General features: G+C 38.7%; 1 protein-coding gene across 1 annotated transcript in view; it reads left to right on the top strand.

Annotated features, from left to right (window-relative positions):
• LOC144234479 (thrombospondin type-1 domain-containing protein 7B-like) overlaps positions 1–13,131 on the top strand; it is a 252,944-nt gene that overhangs the window by 201,850 nt on the left and 37,963 nt on the right. The window contains exons 7-9 of the mRNA XM_077767824.1: positions 5,356–5,497; positions 7,680–7,795; positions 12,025–12,142. Coding sequence (XP_077623950.1) covers positions 5,356–5,497; positions 7,680–7,795; positions 12,025–12,142 — 376 coding nt within the window. The remainder of the gene's footprint in view (positions 1–5,355; positions 5,498–7,679; positions 7,796–12,024; positions 12,143–13,131) is intronic.

Below are 13,131 nucleotides of genomic sequence, written 5' to 3'. Positions count from 1 at the left end.
AATCTGTTTACTTTGAAGTAGTGGTTTGCAACTCTCTTTCATGCATATCTTTCTACTATACTTACTTATCTATGGTGGTGCTATTTTAACCTTTATTACCTTTTTTCATGATACTGTTGTTTGGGATTTGAATTTGATCATTTTCTTATTTTTTTGTGTGAAATCAAGTTTTGTGAACTTTTAGGAGAGGGTGTGGTTGAGGATTGTTTTTTTCTAATTTTGTTTTCATGGTCCAGGGCTTATTCATTCTTTTCCACATTTGTTTTTAGTGTTCAGAGCTACGACTTACTTTGTGAGATTTACTGGATCTTTTTTCCTTCACCATTACTTATTGGGTCTTTCTTTTCCTTCACTGGTAGTTTCCCTATTTTGCTCAATTTGGAAACTCCTCTCATCCACTTCTCGTCAGTTCAGGAAACTATCCTGGAAGGGAGTTTTTGCTTGTTAACACATCAACGCCCAAAATCTCTCCATGGACCCCTTCTAGCCACCTGCTTCTGTAATGTACAAAATCCTCATATGCTCCAGTTTAATTTTCCATTGTGTTGTTCTTGGGTATGGCAGATGCCTCATTTTACTTTCTGCTTTCTCCTGTTGGATGCTGATGTCACCGAGGTCCTGTAACTTCAGTCATTGGTCCCCATCTGTTCATAGTCTGTTTATGGAGATAACGCAACACTTAATTTTACTGACCATATTTTCCATATGTTTCTGTCTTTGCTCTAATTGCACTGTAGTAATCCAAAGAACTTTTTTTCACATCTTCTCAGAATCTTTGAGGGTATTTTTAAGCAGAAGAGGCATAAATAACAATTCTTCAGGCCCAGATCTTTCTCCTGTAGAGGTCTTCTCATCCTTTATCAACCTTTAAGAATCAGTGTTTGTTTATTTTTTAATTCTAGTATAATTAACAAACAGTGCTTTAGCAGTTTCCAGTGCATAATATACTGATTCAACAATTCTCTACATTACTCAATGCTCATCACAAAAACAAAAACAAAATTAAACTACCGGGACTATACCAAAATAAAAAGCTTTTACACAGTGAAGGAAACCATCAGTAAAACAAAAAGACAGCCTAGTAAATGGGACAAGATATTTGCAAATGATCTATCAGATATGGGTTAATATTCAAAATATATAAGGGACTTATACAACTCAACACCAAAACAAAAATACANTCTGCCCATTTCTTCACTGGATTGTTCGTTACCAAACTACAATTTAAAAATGGGCAGAAGGCATAAACATTTTCCCAAAGAACACATACTGATGGCCAACAGGTACACATAAAAGATGCTCAACATCACTAATCAACAGGGAAATGCAAATTAAAGTCACAATGCACTATCACTTCACACCTGTCAGAAGGGCTAAAATCAAATACACAAATAAATGTTGACAAGGATGTAGGGAAAGAGAATCAGGATTTAATTTTACTAAAAAATTCCTTACAAAGCATTGCAGTGGTATTTTGCAAATATTTTTACCCATTTTTCCAAATAAGAAAACTCAAGTTAAAAGCATTATATATCCAGTTTTGCCTCCTGAGAGAGATGGAGAAACAGCAGAGCTCCTGTCAGCAGGGCCAATCAACGAAATAAGGGAGAAACCATCTCAGAATCATCAGATAAATTCTGTAGCAGAATAAAAGTGTTCATTTCTCTATATCTACTGGGAATTGACAAGGCCATACTTTGCTCCTATTCATTTCTAGATAAGAAATACTGAGTTATTTAAGTTTACAGGCACCTGGATTTACGTGAAGTTTTATTAAACTGTGTTTGTTAATAATTAAGTAGTAGAGGAATGCCTATATGGCTCAGTTAAATGTCTGACTCTTGATTTGAGCTCAGGTCATAATATCACACTTTGAGTTTGAGCCCTGTGCTGTGCCCTCCTCTGACAGTTGGGGCCTGCTTGGGATCCTCTCTCTCTCTCTCTCACTCTCTCTCTCTCTCTCTGTCCCTCCCTGCTCACTCAGTCTCTCTCTCAAAAATAAATAAATAAACTTAAAAAATTGTTAGGTGTTAGAAAAATACCAAATTATATATTTTTATTTGGATTTCTTTAAAATATTGGAATTAACTGTCATCCTTTATGTGGGTGAATCAAAACTCATTTACTGATATGCTTTATTATTGATAGATGCTATTATTTTAGGAAATGTCATCTAAGACATGAGAATTAGATGATTACATTCTCTTGTTATCAGATATGCAGATCTATGGAGAATCCTTATATTCAGGCAATATGATCATAGTCCAGTTTGTCTCCTAACAGCAACTTACAAATATCTAGTCTTATTGCCCAGGAAGAGCCAAATTATCCTATAAAACAAATATTTATTATTTATATTTTTTATTTCAGACATAGAATAATTCAGTGTCCATGAAAATTAAGATAGGAACTCTCTTCAAATTGTCCATGGGAAAGAATGCACACACATTGGTACATGTACAAATACAGTTGAGATGTTTAATAAATGAGATTATTCCATTTTTATGGATGCATGGGAGTCATTGGAGGCTCTCCGATGGGATATCTGATTTGATTTTGACAGATGATTACAAATATTCAGGTCAGGCCCCAAGGTAAAAGGCCCTATTGCTAGGGAAAACAAAAGATGTGAAAGCACAATGTCATCAGGAAGGATTGAACTTTAAGATAAGTGCTGGTTTTCAAAGGTAATAAGTTGGAAAATCCTGTCTCATAAAGGGGGCTTATTTACTAGAGACTAACTGGTTCTTATTGGTTATCTCTTCCCCTAGCAAATAAACTTTAGTTATATAACCTTGATCTTTACAAGAAAACTGGTCCAAAGTTGACTTTGGGTTAGTTTTTCACACATCACTTTCTCAACTTCATTTAGGAAACGGACAATAAGTCATTACATAAATACTCTAGAGGGGAGAAGATCCAGGTTTGTATTTGAGGAGTCTTGATCCAATAAAGAAATCATCCAGACATAAGCCTCCTTTACCATTCTTTCTTTCTTAGCCGACTTCCATCTCTTTTGTGAGGAAGTCATTATCTTATAGCCTTCCTATAAATAACTAATAGAAATAAAGAGAGAACACTAACCTACCTATCACTTCTTAGCAGTGCTAGGGCAGTTTTGTTTTGTTTTTTTTTAAGTGGAACATGAAAATATTGCCTACGGTTAGGTTGGATTGTGGTTTTGGATTCCACTCACCCATACTTTCCCCTTTGTCTGTTTCTATGGATAGAGAATTAGTAGGAGAGTTAGATACAGTGTTGGTTTTCAGTATATTAATTTCTAGAAAGTAATTATGAAAGTCTACATGATTATGAATTATGGGTTAGGCTCAACTGCATAATTTAAAACCACATCCCACAGAATTAAAGACTGATAGACCATGAGATCTAAGGGAGGAAATTCTTAAATTTCATCAAATCAGAGATGCCCTGATCCACTTTTCTCACCCAAGTTTAGATAAGCGAAGATTTGGAGTATATAAGTAACTTGTTCAAGGTGATATAATAATTTGTGTGTGTGTGTGTGTGTGTGTGATCTTTCTGGCTTTATTTGATGGTGTAGTCTAAGCAGGTACATAAGTTCTAACACTTATTCATTTGATTCCAACATTGATTTTTTTTAGAAGGTAGAAAATCAGTAGAACACTAATCCAGGTTATCTACCTAGATACTTTCATTGGCAAATCATTTAAGTTCTTATTCCTTCTTATGAGAACAATCAAATTAATTGGTGAATTAGTAATAAATTATTGGTAAGCATTTATCATGGGATTCATTTGCAGATAATTAAGTATAATTACCTGGTTTTGATGGCCTTCTTTATCATTTAGAGATAATTCAATACAATTAAAATGTAAAATTAGTTTACCAGTATTGACAGATCATCCAACCAGAAAGTCACATGGATTAAAAAAAAAAAAGTGTTTCAATGTCTCCAAACATTTAAAATTGGAAGAAAATGGGGTGCCTTGGTGGCTCAGTCGGTTAAATGTCTGACTTTGGTTCAGGTCATGATTTCATAGCTTGTGAGTTTGAGCCCTGCATTGGGTTCTGTGTTGACAGCTCAGAGCCTGGAGCCTGCTTTGGATTGTGTGTTTCCCTCTTTCTCTACCTTCCCACCCCCACCTGCTTGTGCTCTCTCTGTCTCTCAAAAATTAAAAAAATATTTTTAAAAACTTAAAAAATGAATAAATAAATAAGAATAAAATCAGAAGAAAATTTTGTGGCATTTTTCTGCATACTTCAGTGTAATCCAACCTTATCATTTGTATTAATATCCAAGATTCAGTTTACAGGTTATGTGACCATATTTAATGGTATGTATTGAACAAGATTTTTAGAGATTCATATGGGAAGTAGAAACCATAATGTATCATGGCTTCAACGAGTTTACAAAGAAAGGAAGGAGCCAGAGTAATAAAGAAATCATGGCAATATTATAAGGGCAGGTATAATATAGACGTATAAGTATATATTCAGAAGCAAATCCTATAGAGTCATTCCTGAGCATGGGTGGAAAGTTGCTTGGGAAGGAGGAAAATAATTTATCTTTACTGAAAGAGTATCAATGTTGAAGCCTTGATTAGTGTTCTGAAGGGAAGGGATAGGATTTTGGACAGTTGAAAGATGGTTCCAGTAGGGGGAACTTGAAGGTTCACCATGGGTAGAGAAGTTGGATGAAATGTGGCAGGCAAGTTTACCTGGCTCAAGGGCATTATATGAATTGAGGCTATAAGACAACCCATGGGCAAAGTGATATTTGCAGGAGGTCACATTTATACATTCATTTTGTTGAAAGGGCAATATGATGTGCTCATCTGTGGATCAGACAGCCTCCCAAATATGTGGGAAGTTCTGGTGTATTGACAATATTGATTTTATAATTCTCTCTATATACCTATTCTAGGGTTTTAAAAATTATTTTCTCATTAAGACATTTTGCATGGTTATTTCTATTTGGCTAGACTATCTGAGGGCACAGGGACATTGCCTTTTCTCATTTATTGAGACATTCAAAATGCATTTATCTCTTGCTATGTGGCAGGCTATTTAAGAGCCCATAGTGTGTTTAATTGAAGAAAACAGTTCTCTTTGTGCCCAATTCGACATGGAAGATAGAAATGTAGCCTTCACCATAATCTAGAAAAGGAGTTGTTAGGTACAAAAAACAAACAAAAGAACAATTTATAGTGAATCACAAAACAGTTTTATTTTCTCGGTATTATATTTAACACTCTTAGTTGTCTCTTCCCCGTAGTTGTTACACAAGTGCCTATGTGTACACAGATAATCATACATGATTTGCCAGCTAACTGGGGGTCCATTCTAACTCTGCCTGCTCTTTGATTTTCACAGTCATGTGATCCCCACTCCACTCAGAGAAGAACCCGCCATCTGCTAAGGCCCTCACTGAATTCAAGGACGTGTGCTGAAGACTCTCAGGTGCGGCCCTGCCTCCTCAATGAAAATTGCTTCCAGTTCCAGTACAATCTAACAGGTACAGTTAAACCCCACAGCAGTGCCATTTTCCATGAAAGTGGACTAATGGGAGAACGCATGTGTGTGTGTTTTCATTCTTGGGATTCAGGACTGACTAGAATGTGAGAGTGTATTGCATGCAAGGTCGAGAATTTGACATTGCCAGTGTTCCTTCACAGAAAGAAATGCCCGCGCTTGGCATGTAGCTTTAGCAAGGCCACCTGGAACCCCCGAATTCCAAGATGCTTCAAAAGACTTGGCAAAGTTTCACAATAGAGCTGAATTAAGCCATGATAACCAAAATAACAAAATATATGCAGCAGGCAATAATTTACCATTTAGGGAAGAATGCGGTCATGCTGTCATAATTTAGCTCTTTTATGGCTTTTATTATTTCAAGAAATTCAAGCTTGTGATGTATTTGGTCTATGGGTCTCAATAGGATAAATAGTAAACCTGAGTGGACACCGATACTTTAGAGGTACTGGGAATCCCTCCACCTCATTATTAAGCCACTGCTCAGGATTTTCCTGGGCACCACAGTGTCTCATTCCACAGATTGTTTAGTTACATTGATTTGCTACCTGCCATTCCCAGCAGGAGCAGGCACACAAAATGCCACAAAATGTGAAACCGTGTTAAGTCTCGGCACTGAATTCAGTACTGATGGCCAAACCACCACTTGCTTGCCGAGGCAAAGCAATAGTCTCTTCTGAAACAAATTCCCCACTGAGGTCACAGTGGCACTACTGATATTTCTCACATAGAAAATTTTGTAATGAATTCTGGGGTTGGGGGGGGGCAATCAGATTGTCTTTATTAGTGACAGATGACTTAGTGTATTTGCCCTCTTTCTTTAGTTAAAGGTGCTTCAGATCCTTGATTTTTATAGTAAATTTTCAGAAATAAGTGAAATTTGCTTTACTGGAAGAGCATGTCTTTAAAATACTGATTTTACTATGCATCAGTTTACTATTCCTGTTAAACTCATAGATCATTTATCAAATATAGAATGTGTCCTTAAGGACGTTCTTGATGTATATCATCAAAGGCCATTCATTCTTTCTAATCACATTAAAAGTCAGATTTGTTTTTCTGGTTTGCTTTTTAAGAATCAGATTAATTATGGGATAATTCATTCAGTAGTCTAGTTTGCAACACAACTATCCAAATCTATAAAACCTTCTCTCCTGGGGGTGCCGGGGTGGCTCAGTTGTTTGAGCATCCAACTTTAGCTCAGGTCATGATCTCATGGTTTGTGAGTTCAAGCCCTGCGTTGGGTTCTATGGTGACAGCTCAGAGCCTGGAGCCTGCTTCAGATTCTGTGTGTGTGTCTCTCTCTCTGACTGTCTACTACTCACGCTCTGTCAGTCTCTCTCTGGAAAATAAATTTTAAAAAACTTTTAATAAATAAATAAAACCTTCTGTCCTGAGACAATAACTTGAAAAAAACTAGATTGTCTGTAATATTCATGTAGTTTCGAGGTACCTTTCTTTCCTTTCTCAGTCTGAAGCTCTGCCATATCAACTTTACCAAATGGTTTAGATGACTGGATTTATTCCTTGAAAATAGTTCCAGGTTACATTAAACAGTAGCATCATTTCTGGGTTCCTTTTCTATCAGTTATCCTCCAATAAACAGATGATTCCAAACTAGTTTTTCTTTACCATCCTTGTTGGTATCTTTCCTTTCCTCTTCAGCACAACAATGACATGGTCTCCAACAAACCATTTGGCTTTTTACTTTTAGAAAGCAAACTTAAGAAGGTAATTCACTTTTAGGGGCGCCTGGGTGGCTTAGTCGGTTAAGCGTCCGACTTTCGCTTAGGTCATGATCTCGCGGTTCGTGGGTTCGAGCCCTGCGTCAGGCTCTGTGCTGACAGCCAGCTCGGAGCCTGGAGCCTGTTTCAGTCTGTGACTCCCTCTCTCTCTGACCCTCCCCTGCTCACGCTGTCTCTCTCTCTCTCCTAGAAATAAATAAAAGTATTTAAAAAAAAAAAAGAAGGTAATTCACTTTTATTTGGCTGTTTATATGTTTTGCAGTAAAAGATTTTTATGGTGCTTTTTTAAGCCACCTGGATATTATTTTAGGATTATGTATATGCTATCCTGCCTCACCAATGCAAATAATCAAAGGTTTGTTGTATTTTGCTCACATGACCATAATTCTGAAACTCAGTGTGGTGATCCTATACCTGTAGAGTGGAGCACATGCCAGCTGAGTGAAAATGCCACTTGTGGACAAGGCGTCAGGACCCGCCTTCTGAGCTGCATACGCAGCGATGGCAAGCCAGTTGGCGTGGACCAGTGTGAGCAGGTAATTTGTTTGTATTTGTATCTCATGCTAGGTGCTTTGGGTTTCGTTGTTGTTGTAGTTATTGTTGTTTGCTTTCAGGTTTTTTTCTTCTTTTATTGTAATGTTAGTCTAGAAACTTGATATTTGGTATAAATGACAAATTCTGATTCCTTCTTGACAAATTTAGGTTCAGGTGTAACTGGTATAGCACAGTTATACCTCACTAGTTTGAACTTAGTCAAAATGACTAGGAAAGGGAGGGGAGGGGCAAGATGGCGGAGAAGTAGGGAGCTCCGTACCTGCACTCGCGCCCAGGCATCACACGGAAAAGATCTGAAGCCATAGGAAACCGTACCACACCCAAGAGATTGGGAGAGAAAGGATGCAGACCCCACTGAGAAAGACTTCTAATGTGAGTGCGAACTGGGGAAGTAAAAATCGGGCCTGGATTGGAGACTGGAGAGACGGGCCACCCCCTCTGTGGGGAGTGAGAGGGGAAAAAGAGAGTCCAAAACAAAAAAACCTCCGCTCTGGGTGTAGAAAATCTTTGCGCACAAAATACCTGTGTGTCAGGCCCCTTCAAGCTCCAAGTCGCCCAGGAGGGGCTACGCTCCGATTTGCTTCTTTGTGCTGGCTCCTGGATGGCTGGGAGAGGCTGCGCGCCTGCAGCCATTACCCTCGAGGCGGGCTTGGACCCCTAAGGAGCCTCACAGGCACCAGCGTCTGTGCTCCTAGCTGGCTGGAACTCTAGAGGGAAGGCAAAGTGCTAAAAACTGGCAGATGTGACCTCGAGTTCGTGTTCTGGGTGATTGAGACACAGAGGGAACTTGATCTCCTCACTCCAGCGGGCTCAGCGCGCCGGCAGACAAAGCCCCCCAGCCCAGCCCAGGCCCCCCAGCCCCACCCAGAGGAGAAGGGAGCAGAGGCTTCTGGCGCCACCCCCAGAGCTAGCCTGGAAGATTAGAATCGCCCTGAGGGGAAAGCCAGGGGATCGCCTGAGGCAATTTCAGCGGGGTGCTTGGCCTAGGATTTGGAGGCTGGGACTGGCCTGGGTTGAAAAGCGCAACAAACTTTGCCTGAGCCCCTGGCTCAGGAAGTTTACACGCCTATAAAAGCGAGGTGGAGCGCCACCACTCTCCTCCCTACAACCTCCAGGCTGAACTCCCACCTGACTCATTGGATCACACCACGCCCATCCTTGCTTGAGTGCTGCCTTCCTCCCTTTTCCCCTTTTTTTGTTTTTATTTTTTGTTTTTCTTTTTGGTGGTTTTTTTTTTTTTCCCCTTTTCTTTTTTTCCTCAGAACACTGACCTGATTACCTCTGGTCACCGGCGTACTTAAACAATCAAATTTACTCCATTCTGTAGATGTAAATTCTTCACCTCCCGACCTTTTCATCTCTTTCTCTCAGGAGTAATTAGACTATATAGTTTCTCTGGATAATTCCAGCATCCTTCTCTCACCTATCCAACCATATTCTACCCTTTACCTCTTTGAAAACAGCTTCGTATCACTTCTGCCTGTTCATTCTATTTCCAATTGTGCCTCATCCCGCCCGGTCTTCTCTCTCCTTCTCTATGCTCTTCAACCAGCACTGCATACACACGGCTATTTAACTGTAGCTGGGAAATCCGGTTATATGCTTTAAACCGTTCTTTGTCCATCAGTTTTCTTCTTTCTTCCTTTCCTTTTCTCCTTTTTCACCCTTTTATGTATTTTATACCTATTATTCGCCTTCCCTCCTCCGTCTTTTCTATTAAACTTTTTCGTTTTCCCTCTCGCTTTGCATGTTAGTTGAATTAGCCTGTGCGTTTGTGTGCTCCTGCTCCCTGTGTGTTTGTCTNTTAGAACTCTACATCCTGAGGCCAAGGAATTCACTTTCTTCTCAAGTGCGCATGGCACATTCTCCAAGATAAATCACATAAAGCAGCCCTCAATAAATATAAAAGAACTGAGATCATATAAATATAATGATTTTTATAGATAGCTCTATCTCCAAGATAGATCACATAAAGCAGCCCTCAGTAAATATAAAAGAATAGAGATAATACCATGCACACTCTCAGATCATAATGCTTTGAAACTTGAAATCAATCCCAGGAAGAAGCCTGGAAAACCTCCAAAAACATGGAGGTNGGCGGAAATGGTGGGGGAAAGGGAGAGAGGCAAACCATGAGAGACTCTTGAAGGCTGACAAAAACTGAGAACTGATGGGTGTAGAGGGGAGGGGGGATGGGCATGGAGGAGGGCACTTGTGGGGATGAGCACTGGGTGTTATGTGGAAACTAATTTGACAATAAACTATTTGTAAAAAAAAAAATGACTAGGAAAGGTCATTTTACACTGAGGAAATGGGTTTATTAAAAAATTATGTGTACTACTTTCAAGAACTTATATAGATGTATTTTCTAACAAACTATTCATGTCAGGTGACTATAATATTTAGATACGATTCTGTATTAGGCAGATGATTCATTTGCATATATGATAGTCATTGTGCCTTGCATATGAGATGAACACTGACACTTGCTATTAGAATATACACTCCTAATTTGCTTAGAAAGGATTGCTAGATAAATAGCACAGTTGTGTTTTTCTTTGCAGTCTAAGTTAAAGTGCCTCCCTACAAAGTTGCAATTAGTGAATTCTGAATTTTTGCAATGTTATCATTCCTTTTTTTCCTGTGATAAACTATATAGAGTTTGGACAAGTGCTGTAGTCAAATCTCTTCCAAAGAAGTTGCATTTCCTCCCTGATATCAAAGTGAAAATCACTATGGGGACAGTTAAATAGAAAGAAGAACTGCCATATGCTCTCACACTAGAATCATCAACACAGTTTATGGAATTGTAAATTCCAAAATTGGAAGCTGAAAATCCAGGGTCAGTGAACTCATGTTTCCGCAGAAGAGTCCCTCACAAATTGGCAAATGAAAATTGGTCCCATTTCTCCTAAGACAGGTGGAGTCCACAAGTGAAATTCAAATCAAAACTAAATTTTTCTTACCTATCCTGACTTAAGTGTTAGCCTATCAAGTATTAGTAAAACATGGCTCTCTTACCCAACAGTATAGACACACAACAGCCCAAAGACCAGGCCATCCAAAATTGGACATCCTGTTTGGTGAAATTGTAAAACTGGCCAGAGTTCTGTCCGCCATGTGTCAGTGATTTATTTTAACATTTCATTTAATTTGCCTCTGCAGAAGTCTGCAGGAAAAATAAATTGTGGATCTGCAGCAACTCCAAATAAGTTGAAAATGTTACATTTGGTGCATGTAATAAATCTTTTCTTTTGATACAAAGTAAGATATAAACGATTCATTAATAGAAAAATCAGTTTCCAAATACCATGTATTAAGCAAATATTTAAAGAATATTAAAGAAGTTCCAAATTATTCACCTATCTAGATATCTGTTATCTCAAATGGATCATATCCTATGTGGTAATTTATTTTTTGCCCATGCAGCATGTAATCATGAAAGAAATCATTAATTTTAACTTGGTGTGGACATTGCTAACACTTAGCATGTGTTGAATGTCAGAGTTTTCCTAAATAAGCACACGGTGTATGATTTCTGTAGCAGAATTTTTCATTATTCTTTCTGTGTTTCTTAGATGATTTATTCTCTCACTAAGATCTCTTTTAACTTGGCCATTACAAGAAGCTATAGACATTCCCTAGATGCTACTTTCAGAGAGGACAAGAGAAAAATAAACCATACCACCAGCATTTCCTTTAAATAAGAGTATGGTTATGTTTTCAACCTAATTGGTCTTTTTAATGAGTATAGTTGTGGATTTTGTTTTTATTCTTTTTATTTTTTTAGCCTGGAGGGCTATTAATTTTGAGCTCTCTGTGTGCTGTTGGACAATGCAGAACAGCAAGGTACCTGAATTTAAAACTGAGGCATCCTCCGTGCTTCTGTGCTTGCTAAGCCAGGACAGATTTCTGTGTCATCTAACTGCCTGCACTCCTAGCACCCTAATTCCAGGTCTATTCTATAGTTGAGGATCTTATAAAAATAAACTTGGGCCAACATGCTTCTTATTTGTGATGTGAGGACAACCATTTTCTGTGACTACCACCAATTTATATAAGAAAGGATATTGTTCCCTACAAAGATGTAGAAAGATTGTTATCATAGAATAAAGAACATAGAATGAAGTCTTTCCCATGAAAGGATAGTGAATTGATTTGACAGTGATATGATTTCTCCAATAAAATCATACTTTATTTCCATCTGCAGCGTAACTTGGAGAAGCCCCAGAGAATGAGCATTCACTGCCTGGTGGACTGTGTGGTCAACTGTCAGCTCTCAGGGTGGACAACTTGGACAGAATGTTCAAAGACTTGTGGCCATGGAGGTACTTGGTTTCCCTATGTTTGTTCCCAGTAAACAGTTGGGTGGGTTTTTTTTTTTTTAATTTTAAATGTTTTTATTTATGAGAGAGAGACAAAGGGCAAAAGGGGGAAGGGGGGCAGAGAGAGGGAGACACAGAATCTGAAGCAGGTTCCAGATTCTGAGCTGTCAGCAAAGAGCCCAATGCAGGGCTGGAACCCTTGAACTTCAGCATCATGACCTGAGCCGAAGGTGATGTTCAACCAACTGATACCCCTAAACAGTTTAGTTTTTAACTGCCTTTCTGGGGGTGCCTCAGTGGTTCAGTCCATTAAGCATCTGACTCTTAATTTCAATTCAGGTCATGATCTCATAGTTCATGAGACTGAGCCCTATATTGGGCTCTACACTGACAGTGTGGAGCCTGCTTGGGATTGTCTCTCTGTATCTCTCTCTGCCCCCTACTCTCAAAATAAATAAATAAACTTTTAAAAAAGGAAAAATATTAAAAAAGGAAAAATAAGTAAATGCTTTTCTGTATGCCATAGTTTGGCCAGTCGGAGGCAACATGAGGCTGACTCAGAGGGGAAGAGAGATAGAACTTGGCCTTGTATGAGTCCTTTATGTCTAGGCAGAGGTTGCAAAACTGACTTGGTAATGGTGGCAGACACCAGAGGAGCTGCTAGACCAGTGGCACAGTGTTTGTTCGAAAGGTCATAAGCTCAACCAACTGAAAAAAANTCCGTAGTTTTTGGAAGAAGTATATATTATGTAAGTATAGCTGACTCCTGTGTCGGGCAAACCCCCAAATCACAATTGCTTGATATCCTAGACTAGAGACCAATTTTCACTCACTTAAAAGGAGGTGTTGCTTGCACTTTAAAAAGTCAATCAAGGACACAGGTTGATGGAGAATCTACCACTTTAATATAACCAACAGTAGATGAAAGGTGCCACCTAGTTGGCTCTGTGTAGGTTTTGATGGGCCAGTTTGGAAGTAGCATACATCCTTCC

The sequence above is a fragment of the Crocuta crocuta genome, unplaced genomic scaffold (assembly GCF_008692635.1).
Source record: "Crocuta crocuta isolate KB4526 unplaced genomic scaffold, BGI_CrCroc_1.0 scaffold154, whole genome shotgun sequence".
NCBI classification, from domain to species: domain Eukaryota; kingdom Metazoa; phylum Chordata; class Mammalia; order Carnivora; family Hyaenidae; genus Crocuta; species Crocuta crocuta.
This window is presented reverse-complemented; position numbering and strand designations above follow the sequence as displayed.